Source organism: Emys orbicularis, chromosome 3, assembly GCF_028017835.1.
Source record: "Emys orbicularis isolate rEmyOrb1 chromosome 3, rEmyOrb1.hap1, whole genome shotgun sequence".
NCBI classification, from domain to species: Eukaryota; Metazoa; Chordata; order Testudines; family Emydidae; genus Emys; species Emys orbicularis.
Genome location: NC_088685.1, coordinates 186139522 through 186151667, shown reverse-complemented (window position 1 = coordinate 186151667; position 12146 = coordinate 186139522). Strand labels below are relative to the sequence as shown.

Sequence of the window (12146 nt, the reverse complement as noted above, 5' to 3'; positions counted from 1 at the left end):
AGCAGCAGCCAAGCTGCGCCACCAAAGATCATGATCGACTGGGAGATCCTCTAGGATCGATCAGTCGATCGTAATTGACCGGTTGGTGACCACTGATCTAGACTATATTAGGATTTGTCACCAAAAACTGTAAATATTTTATGTTTCAAACCTAGTTGCTATCTTACTTTATATATATTAATGTGTACCACATAATAATTCAGTTAGATAAATTTTAAATGTACAAACACTTTTATACACTTTGGTTGTTCACAATGTATGAAATCCTAAAAAGAGCTGAGTGAACATCTGCAATGCTCATTAAATATAAGCCAACACCAACTCTCTTCAATATGAGTTGCAAGTTCTCAGCTCCTGCTAGGTTTTGACACAGCATTTACAAAAAAAAAAAAAAAAAAGTAAGAAAGAAAAAAAGGAATCACAGATAATGTAAAACAGGGTTTATATTTCCTCAGAGTTACTAGATTAAATGGCCCTTGATCTGTGTGCAGTTCCTGGTGGTGTCAACCAGCTGTGTGAATGGATCAAGATATGTGGCCTTGAGTACTGACATTTACCTAAAAGCAGTGACCTCTGTCAAGGTTCTCCTTCTTTCTCTAAAGGACAGTGACTGCTTTGAGAATATTTATAATTTTGCAAAGAATAATAAAAGAAAAATAATAATTTTTCAAAGCTGACTAGGGGACTTACCCACAATTTTCCAATTAATTTCAATGGGAGGTCTGTTGCTAAATCACCTAATCTGCTTTAAAAATCTTAACCACTGTGTTTCAATTTTTTAAAATCCATTTTGGGTCTGATCTTGCAGTCCCCTCTTGGGAGTTATGCTTATATAGGAGAGCAAAATTTGGGCCATCATCTCAGACATTACTTGGTCAGTGTAAACACTTGGAAATCTTTATTTCTTCTTTTAAGGTGTTAATTTAAACTATTTTGATTTTTGTTTGCCCAGCCCCATACAATAAAACTAACTGAGTGTTTTAAGGTCTACAAGAAACACAGGTTAAGGTCCTAAAATGGTGGTTAAGTAGGTCTGAGCTTCCTCAATCAGGCATCTTGGAGTGAAAATCTTTGCATAGTTTCTAAAAGATATATGTTTGCTTGCATTTCCAATTGACCTTTAAAGCAAAATATTTAATTAAAATATGAGAGGGCTGGGTCTTGATGTTAGCACAGAGAAGTCTGCAATCATTGCCAGTAGCTATCACTAAAGTAAATGCAAATTAGAATGGGAAAGTTAAATAGGGCTTAGGAATTTCCCAATGAAAAGCCCCATCAAATTGTTAGGTTGAAGTTTGTTATAATGTAAGGCAGTGGTTCCCAAACTTGTTCCACCGCTTGTGCAGGGAAAGCCCCTGGCGGTCCGGGCCGGTTTGTTTACCTGCCGCGTCCGCAGGTTTGGCCAATCGCGGCTCCCACTGGCTGCAGTTCGCTGCTCCAGGCCAATGGGAGCTTTCTCTGCACAAGCTTGGGAACCACTGCTGTAAGGTGTTTTGTCATAGCAGTTTTATACATCTGATGTTTCAAGGCCCAAATTTCAACTGGTGTAAATTAGTGTAGCTTCAACAAAAGTCAATTGAACTATGCCAATTTACCTCAGCTGGCCCAATGTATACAGCTACTCACTACTGTATGTTATAAATGTTTGAACATGCCTATTTTCCTTTTCTTGCATTTTTACATAATATACTATATTTGGAGAACAAATGTTGGTGAAACTATCAAAACATAGATCAGTATAAATACTCCCACATAAACAGAATAAATATAATAAAAGACCAAAATGTCATAAGAATACCACAGTCAGGCAAATAATTACTAGGTTTGATGGCTCTGATATTTTAGTTGTATCATAGTGCACATCATTAGATATTAAATCTAGCTTTTCTCCATGCAACTTTTAACTTTACATTTTTTGTAAATATAATTTAAAAAAAATAATAGATGTTTTGCCTAAATAGGTACAAGAACATCATGTTTTTTGTTTTTTCCCCCCAGAAATCATCCATTATGATTTGCTAAATGTTCTACTTTCTGTATTAGCATGTCAGTTATGATTTATATGCATAATATATACATATATAGATATATATCACAACATTGTGGTGTTTGTTGCATGATGCATACTGTGTGCAGGATAGTCTATGGAATGATTTTCTTAACAATACACCTCTACCCCGAAATAATGCTGTCCTCGGGAGCCAAAAAATCTTACCGTGTTATAGGTGAAACTGCGTTATATTGAACTTGCTTTGATCCGCTGGAGCGCGCAGCCCTGCCCCCCCGGAGCGCTGCTTTACCGCGTTATATCCGAATTCGTATTATATTGAGTCACGTTATATAGGGGTAGAGGTGTATGTTTCAAAGACCACATAAAACGCTCCAGTATTGTAAAACCTGTATTGTGATACAGGTGATGCCCAAGGCAGCTACCATTTGCTGATCAAGGAAGCTAGAGTTACAAGGTAATTGGTACAAACTATAATGCAAAGTATTAAGAACAGTTTCTTCTTCCATTGGTTTGAAACATTTCCTAAAACAACAAGATTCAAAGCTCCAGAACTCATATAACCCATTAAATATTAGGCCCCGTGTATAATCAGATGCACACTCTTTTCAAGCAGGCTGATGTGAAGAACTATAATGCACACCATAGAACTAATGGTGCTAGAATTACAGTTTTGTGTTACATGCACACTCTTTGTTCGAAGGCACACAAAGTGCAAACACATTCAACACGCTTCTGTGTTGTCTAGTTTGTACTGTAAAATACAACCAGAAAGCCAAAGCATAGGACGAATAGCAGGAACAGGCACTTCCTGACACATGCTCACCAAAATGAGTAAAACTATATTATAATGATCAATAAGAACAGATTTAGGAGCATTTAGTATGTGCAGGCTAATTTCACAACATAAATAAAAAAATACATACTTGATGGTCTGAACTAGTACACCGGGAGCAGAAGCTGGTATTTCTTTAGAATATTAAAATTCTTGATGTTATTGCATATGTTCTACATCAGACTTACCAAGTGACGCAATGAAGTACAGTATACCTGGCTTGATTTGTTCTCATACCAAGAAAAAGAAGGGGGAAGAAAATCCAATAAAACCGTACTTTGCTTTGTTGTCTGCTCCTCCTCATCTCTCCATGTCCCATTCTCACTTCAGTATGTACAAAGCTAATATTGATAAGAAAAATCTTACAGATAAACAGGTAACCAGCTCATAGCGGGGACTTCTTGAAGTCAGTGCTATTCATGCTTAGACTTACATCAAGGTATGGATTGGCCCTGGACAGATTACCTCCACTGTGTCAGTGTTTGGCGACATTGTGCTTATGTCGGTCTAATAGTGTAGACTACTATTCACTGAGAACAGGAGCATTCATACCTCAAATGCTGTTAATTCATCATGACTATATACTATAATTTTAGGTTCATTTATTATGGCTATGTACAATTGCTTTAAATTTCTCGTAAATAAAAGGCAAACTTCAAAAAGCAGGTCAAACTTTTAAAAAACCCACTATTTTTCCTTACCTTGATGTTCAGGAAATAATTTTGTAAAAATATACCTACCTCACATTATCAGTGCAAAAAGCTCTAAATACATTTGCATAACTCAGACATAATTTAAAGTATACAGATGGAATTTAAAAGAAAGAAAATCATGTAGTACCTTTACTTTTACCTATGGATTTGATGAAATGGTTCCATGAAGAAAGCATTTCCAGACAAAGAGAGAATAAAGAAGAGGAGAGAAACAACAGTAAGAGTCATGAGTATATGTAAATGCAATAGTATCTGAACATGAAAAGAGAAAGCTTAAAGTAAGTGTTTATAGACAAATGGAGATGCAATCAGTGTCATATTGGGAATTTAGTTTATTTGTTCCAATCATGAACATGCAGAGGAACACAGAAGTAACCCATGCTTTTTTTAAAAAGTGTGACACAGAAGTGACAAACAATGGCTGAAGAGGAGAAAAACATTGATTTCATTATGTTGCAAAACTGTATTCTAAGCATTCCAGAAGCCAGGAGCAGGTGCTTTCTACAAGTTTCCAATCAGCCATGCATTAATGTAAATGGACTCTTCACTGGGTACAATATGACAAACTGAGTATCTTCTTTCAGAAGCTATCTGGTGAGTGCTCTTGTGCTTCTTTTGCCTTTAATAGAATCACCCATAATTGTATTTTCTGATAAATGCATGGAATTTTCTCAATACCTTCTTATCTCTCACTTTTTTCAGTTATTATATTGTGAGATTTGGGGGGGGGGAGGGAGGGCACAGAAGGAACAAAGCTTAAGGAGCAAACAAATATATATATAGATATATATATAAAATGAAAGAAGAAAGTTGTGACTAAAATTATGTGTTTATTTGCAGCCAAAGACAGCTTTCAAGCATTTGCCCATCATTTGCAGTGATGGATTCAAAGCAGCTACGGAACAAGGAGAAACAATGAAAGCAGAGTGGAAAAGGAACAGAGCCCATACCTTGGTCGCCCATCATCAGGTGCGCCAGACCTTGAAGGGAAACAAGAGCACAGTCAGCAATGAACAAGGGTGCATGGGAAGGTGGTATTGCCACAGTGACAAAAATATTTTGTGACAGGCATCTGTTTCCTATGGGATGTCTGTATCACAGAGGGAAATCAAAGAGCATTTTTCAACCACTGGTTGGAATGCTTTGGGGGCAAAGAGTAATAGAACTGCAATTCAAACACTGGGTAATGCTGTATTGTATATTTCTTCTATGTAATAGTTAGAATGAGAAAAAATAATAAGAAAATGATTTCAAGTCCAACCAGTTCTTTAAATATTTCATGTCTTTGATCAGATTGCTTCTAATTCTTTCACCAGGAGGACTTGCTTTCCTCTAGCTGTTAAATTACATTAAAAACATGAAGAAGTGTAAACCTGAAAAATGGGCTGGGTCTGATCTTTTTCCCCTCATCAAAAATGAGCATTTTAGATCATTAAATAAAATAACTTCTTTGTGACACTGAGATGACAATGCAAGGAATGTCTCCTTATTTGTGTGAAACACATGATGGCAGAATAAGTTTATTCCAGAGGAGCCAACTTAAATAAATATGCAGGAGAAGATTTAAAAAACAAAATTAAAGTGATAGCATTTTAGGCTAGAGATCTTTAAAATTTGTGCAAAATAAGTTGTGCTTCAATTACATATTTGAGATCATACTCAGTCAGACTTGTACAGGTCAAGTTGCATTTCCAGTCAAGCGACTTGCAACTTTAATCATTCAGTCAGGGTCTGATTTCTGAGCCTCCAAGCCAATAATATTCAACTATTTAGCCAAATAAGAAAAAGATGCATGCAGCCTCACAAAGGACATTTTGATACAGAAGAAAAGAGCTAATAATATATAGACAGTATATAGCATTCATTTTCCCTGAAATTTAAAGAATTTTGAATTTTACATCTAATTTTTAAAACAGACATTCTTCATAACATTGGCTTTGCTGGGATTCATTTTTAAATGTATTATTCACATAGAGTAGCTCCAATTTTAATAGTGTACTCTTCTTCTCCAACAACTATAGAAAATATAGTATATTATTTTCCTGTTGCAGTTATAAAGCTTGATTCACACAAAGAAGGTGTGCAATAGAATATGCTGGTTTTTACTGGAAAGCGGACTTCCTAGAGATTTCCTGCTACTTCTAATTCACAAAGAAAATTAGATGCACAAGTGAGTTATATTACAGGAGTTGGGGGAGTTCAAAGAAGATACTTCTGACTACAATCAATCCATATTACTATTTGAAGAATTCAAGGCATGTCAGCTTAAATCACAAGCAGTGTTCCCATTAAATGAACAATGGTTTCCAAATTGAAAGTCTTCCTGAAATACCAGTTTTAATATGTGAGCCTTCTCACAGTGAAATCTGTTAAAGCAAAACTCTGTTTAGTGGATTCAAATACCTGAATTGACCCTCACTTTACAACCACAGTCTGTTCTCATTTACACTAGGCTAAACTAAAATCAACAGAGTTATTATGGATTCACATCAGTGTAAATGAATGCTAAATATGACCCATAAGTATTGCTTACACTACTGTGACAGTTGATGTTAGCAATGGTAGTAGGTAAATAAGGCATACATGTTTCTACCTCTATGTTGTGCCCTATCTGCTCCAGTCATACTGCAACTGTGTGAGACTTTCCAAAAAATTCTGGTGTAGATAGATCTATGTTGAAGCTTTACTGCACTCAGTGAAGTTTCACTGTTCGAATCCCCGTGGAATGTGGCACTATATAACTACCATTTCCCCACTACCTCAGATCTAGGTTTGCATCCTTGTCTTTTCTACGGTAGTGCCAAGAGTAATAAGAAATCCCTGACTCTTGATCCTGCAACAACTGCATTCAGCAGGGAGGGAAGAGGAACCAGGATACTGTTGCTATTCTGGAGTGAAGTTGGACTTTCCAGAAGCTACCCACATCTACCTGGGTCCCTTCAACTGCAGCATGTGAAAAGACCCCTTCCCCTGCTCTTGGGGGGAAAGCAACAGGGAGATTCTTTTACAAGCTTGGCCTTCTATCAGGACAAAATATTAATTCCATGGCAAAACTTTAATTGATCTAAATAGGCCAAGATTTTGTCAAACAAACAAAAAAATCCCACACAAACAGCTTTACCGCTGTCCTCAGATTCAATATCTTTACTAATATGATGCAAAAGAGGTTGTCTCATTGTCAGTCCCAAATAAAATATTCTCATGTAATTTAAATAAATATAAATTACAGAAAGGCCCCTTGAAAGCATCATAGAACTTTCCTGAATTTTAAGAGTCACTTACAGAGCTGTTTAAATTTAAAAAGGAGGTGACGTCAAAATGAACATTCCCTGCTCAAATAGAACCGCCATTAACAAATTGGAAAAATCCAGTCCTATTTATGGCCTCTTTATTCCTCTAAAACTGATTGTATTTTGTTAAATTTGCATTTTACTGTATTTGTGAATATTGTATCAAACAGTAAAATTACTTATACTTACTTGCTAACTGGGAATAATTATACTTACCTTAATATATAAAGCATTTTGAGATATATGAATGAAAAGGGCTATAGAAGAGCTAAGTATTGTTATTATATTGCTAGTACAATCTGCAGAGAGGTTAATACAATACAGGTAAATTTAATTATTACAACAATCACTGTTAGGTTTTCAAAATTGTAGTCAGTACAAAATAGAGACCATTTTAATGGAGTCCAATAAAACATGGTAATCAAACAGGTCATCACCTATAGGCATACCTTCAAAATAATTACTTGTGCACCACAAGTTTACAAGCAAAATTGTAAAAGCCTTTTCTTTGTGAATTAGGAATAAAATGCCCACCAGGAATGCATTTTAAGTGGTTGCTTCTCTCTTCATTTTAAGCTGGGCACTAGAAAAACACATTTAAAGTATGCAGAATGGGTCAGGGGAAGTGGATATGAAAGAAAGGACATTTTCATAATTTAGTGAGTAAGTCACATGCAGAGCACAAACCACAGGGAATTTAGAGCACAATAAATCTTCAGTGAACATATTTAGCCTTGGTACAACTTCAGTAATATTAATAAAATTTCTTCAGTTGATAGCATGGATAAATTTGTCTCAATTTATTAAAACTAAATATATGTCTGTATATACACCTAATAATTTTGTAAGGTGCTCAGATACCACAGCAATAGGCACAATGGACAAACTTAGATCTATGTCTACATGTGTAGCCCCCATGTACTTCAACCAAAAGTATGTAAACACATCCAAGGCTATGTTGGAGTAAATTTATGATTGCAACTTTGATCAAATAATCTAAGAAAAATCTGGATTAAGTCTGTTATTCTGACTTTAATGTGAATAGATAAATTGTACTTCTTCATCACCTAGGCATAATAATTCTGATCCACATCTGGAACTCCCATTGACTTCAATGAGTTTCATGCATGGATCAGCTATAGAATTGGGTCCTTATTTTTGTACTCCCATGCTTTTTTCAGTCTGGGTGCCAATACCAATGTTACTTTAATGAATTTTTATTTAACATTCATTTATAATTAAGAATAAAGGAAAGATCCTATTACGGAGCTCAGAGAGAGAGAGAGAGAGAAGCTGTCACAATTTCAGTAGATACTTTCTTTGATTCAAGTTTTGATCCAATATTTTCTTGAACTGTTATGTTTCTTACACTGGCATCATATGTTTACACAAAAATGCCCAAAGCATCCAGACCCGATGAATCTCTGAGCACCTTGCCATATATTTGATGTAGAACATGGACAGATACAGAGGGCCACAGTACCTTGGATTCTGTATGGATCAGATCACTATGATGGCTCACTGCATACATACATTGCAGGGACATTATGCCACAGATCCACGCAAGACCAGTCACTTTGCATACATCCTTAAGAAATTGCAGATTTTAAAAGTAGTTTGAAAAGTGTATTAAAAGAAAATAAATGTCTGTAATGTTGGTTCTTGAATTTAAAAATAGACCAACTATTTTTAAAATAAATAACCTTGGACATGAACCTTGTATGCAAAGATTAAGCCCAGAGAGAATTTTTTACAGGTACGGTTTGTAAAAAGCACCTGAAAATATTGGTTTATAATGCAGATGACAAAAATGACTGCCAACAAACGGAGGTATCAAACAATGTATTAACATACTGTACCTTTAAATACTATGATACACACATGTACACATTTCTACCAGCTAACAGATTTACTTACCAATATTCTGGCTAGATGGCCATTGTGCTTAGTTTCCATTGCCCTGTGTCTTACTTTCTTTAAGGGGACTTTATTAAATACCAATGTTATTATTAAAAACACACACCTCTTATTTTCCCAGTGTGAAAAGGCAGAGCTGTTTATGTTGGAAACTTTGACAAATCAAGCTTTTCTAAAGCATTGTACTGAAAAGGATAATACAATAACTGATATTTGTAATATAAAAAAGAAAAGAGCTTTTTATGTTCCTAAGTAATTAAAATATATCTTTAACATGCATTACATTCTTTATGATGAGGAGGAATTATGTTCCACATTGATCAGACAAACATTATCTTGTATCATTTTTCATACAGAACACTCAAGATTTCTGTAAACCTAATGGGTGAATTTGGAGAGCAATTCACACTTTGGATCTCAGTCACACAGGTATAAATCCTGAGTAACTCCATTGTTCAGTGGAGTTATTCTGGATTTACACAGTATAATAAATCAGGAATTTGGATTTGTTTTATGTTCTATATGGAAAAAAATTACACTGAACCAATCAACCTGAAAATCTGCATAGGGAAAAAATGCAACTTACCGTGTTTAATGATACGCGTACCATAATAACACTAAGCAGAAGGGAAAAACACTAAGCACAAGGGAAAAATAAGAGCTTAGGAAAATAAGGTAGAAAGCACCCACCTTCCACATAGTTGTCTTCTGAAAGCACATAATAGGGAAGGAGAGAAAAGGAAAACATTCATTAAGCAGCATGCAGACTGGAACTTGCCATTGCATGTCTTCATCATGCAAGGCATCAACACAACATGCAAGTGCTCCATTGCTACCATCCAAAGGGGAAAACATAAGCACCAGGGAAGCAGTGTTTCTTCTATTCAACACAATTTACATGATATAAAACAAAATAATTCCATTTCCTCAGTGAAGAAATTGTAAAGAATCTTTTGCAGCTCTTTGTGAAGCAAGTTCTACTTACTTAATCAGAAAGTCTTCTCATAGGTCTTTAGTTAGTAAATAATTAAAAACTGCTGTGATGGGAATTCTAACTATATTTTCCCGTGTTTTCCCATTTTGAATTTTTCTTAATGCCTTATAAAGCAGAATATTTTAAACAGATTAACTAGCTAATTTTGGTTTTACAATATGCTGTGAAACATTTAGAACAGCCAACACGCCTAACCCTGAAATCTTTACTCAGCCACATCTCTCATTCTAGTCAAGGGGCCAAATCATGTAATCAAATATGGCAAAATTGCCAGTGAAGCTGGTGGAATGAGCAAGGACTGCAGGATCAGGTCCCATTATTTATTGACATAAGACAAGTCTTTAAATTAATCCTGATTTTTGGCCTGGCAGAATCAGTAAAAGGCACAATGCCCACAAATATATAGTGATATTTAAAACATCAAATTACTTTTATACTGTATTTACAGATCATGCCTAATAGGCCAGATCCTGCAATCTGATGAAGTTAATGGAATTTGTGCCTAATTAAGGCCTGCTACAGCTAGCAACAACTGGACATTTTGTCTCAGGCCTGACAGTGATTGGGGGAGCAGGCAGCACTCAGTAGAGAGCTTCCCCAAAACCTGTGTGGGGAGGTGGGGGCTTGGATTGTCTGCCAGCTGGTCAGTCGGAGGGGAGAGTTGGAACTAATGAGCAGGTGCAGCATGCTGCCCTGACTGGGAAGATCTACCTCCACATCCCTCAAGCTCTTCCATTGAGGAGGAAGCTTAGGGGAGTATTTCTCTGCTGCCCAATTTGATTCTGATTGGGAAGAGGATGGGAGAAGGTAAGAAGGTACCAGAGGAGATAGGAGAAGACAAGATGCACAGGGGAAAGGAGGGGGAACAAAGTTGAATAAAGGAAGTAAGAGCTGAGGAGTAACAAAGGGTATGTCCACACTACCCGCCAGATTAGCCGGTAGCAATCGATCTATCGGGGATCGATATATCGCGGCTCATCTAGACGCGATATATCGATCCCCGAACGCGCTCCTGTCGACTCCGGAACTCCACCAGGGTGAGTGGAGGTAGCAGAGTTGACGCGGGACCCGCGGCTGTCGATCCCACGCCGTGAGGACGGGAGATAAGTTGAAATAAGATATGGCGACTTCAGCTACGCTATTCCCGTAGCTGAAGTTGTGTATCTTACATCAACACCCCGCCCCCAAGTGTAGACCAGCCAAAAAAGACAGTGAGGGAGCCTAAGGTGGGAGAAGAGGGGGGGAAAAGGAAAAGTCGGATTATTAGAGCTCTCCCTGTCTTTGACTTGTCCTGAGTTCCACAAGCCCTTGCTGCAGAATAAGGAATGAGTGGGGAATGCAGGATTTGACCCAGTTCCATTATAAATGGTTGTTTTCAGTGAGAGTCTTTTTGATGGAATTAACTTTTAAGTATATGTTAAGAGACACAACTGGGCCTGATTTTGATCTAGTGCAAATCAGGAACAATTCTACTGAATTAAACAAAATCAGGCCCAGTAGTGTGTTTTAATAATTCAGCTCATGATCTATCTCAGAATGCTTAAACTTTCATAATCATGTTTTCTATAAATTAATATGCCACAAAATATTAAAAATCTCATACAAATTATATTATATACAAATACATTATGTTGTGTTGTTTTATAAACTGCTTTATTCCAGCACATGAGATGCATATACTTAAAACTACATTGTATGGGTTGCCACTATTTAAGAATAACCATTATGAACATCCAGTATTTAGGGCTTTAGTCCTGTCTGAATTCACAGTAAAGCTCATTATTTTTAATGAAATTTCTATGCCCATATAAGCAGAGAACATACTTGACAAACTGTTCATTTTAAATTACTGTAAATCATCTTCTCCATACATACATGAACTCAGACTTGTAAAAACTCTGTGCCTGTAACTTCAGTTTGCCATAAAAGTGCAATTGATGCATAATATCCATTACATGCACTTAGGAAAATAAAAGAATGAAAGAAATGAGCATGAATAGGAGGATGCTAGTTGTAAATATACCGTATATAAAAAAAGCAAGATCCACAAATTATATGAGGACAACTGAGAAAACGAAAAACTTCCCATTCCATAAAATAAAGATTTTTCCCTATCCTCTATTGTAAATTGTAATGATCTTTTGTTTGTTAACATGACTTATTTTATAAGGAATTCTATTTAATAGTCTAATTCCTTTTAGTGCAAATATTGTTTCCTTCCTATTAAGTACAATAAAAAAGCAAATTAAACAAAAAATAAATGAGTTACTAAAATAGTATTATACCTTTAGTCTCCTTCTTTGTAATACAAATGTATACAAGATACCAATATTGTGATAGGGTGACCAGATGTCCCGATTTTATAGGGACAGTCCCGATTTTTGGGTCT

At 36.0% G+C, this 12146-nt stretch overlaps 1 protein-coding gene across 24 annotated transcripts in view; it reads right to left on the bottom strand.

Moving 5' to 3' along the window:
- NRXN1 (neurexin 1) overlaps positions 1-12146 on the bottom strand; it is a 1214702-nt gene that overhangs the window by 1102630 nt on the left and 99926 nt on the right. For 9 of the 24 annotated variants that reach the window (XM_065401750.1, XM_065401752.1, XM_065401753.1 and 6 more), the window contains exons 2-4: positions 9454-9471; positions 4507-4536; positions 3684-3695 (exon numbers count right to left, since the gene is read on the bottom strand). The exons of 8 other annotated variants lie outside the window; for them this stretch is intronic. In XM_065401750.1, the coding sequence (XP_065257822.1) occupies positions 3684-3695; positions 4507-4536; positions 9454-9471 (60 nt within the window). The remainder of the gene's footprint in view (positions 1-3683; positions 3696-4506; positions 4537-9453; positions 9472-12146) is intronic. 7 more of the 24 variants (XM_065401748.1, XM_065401756.1, XM_065401757.1 and 4 more) reach the window with 4 other exon arrangements.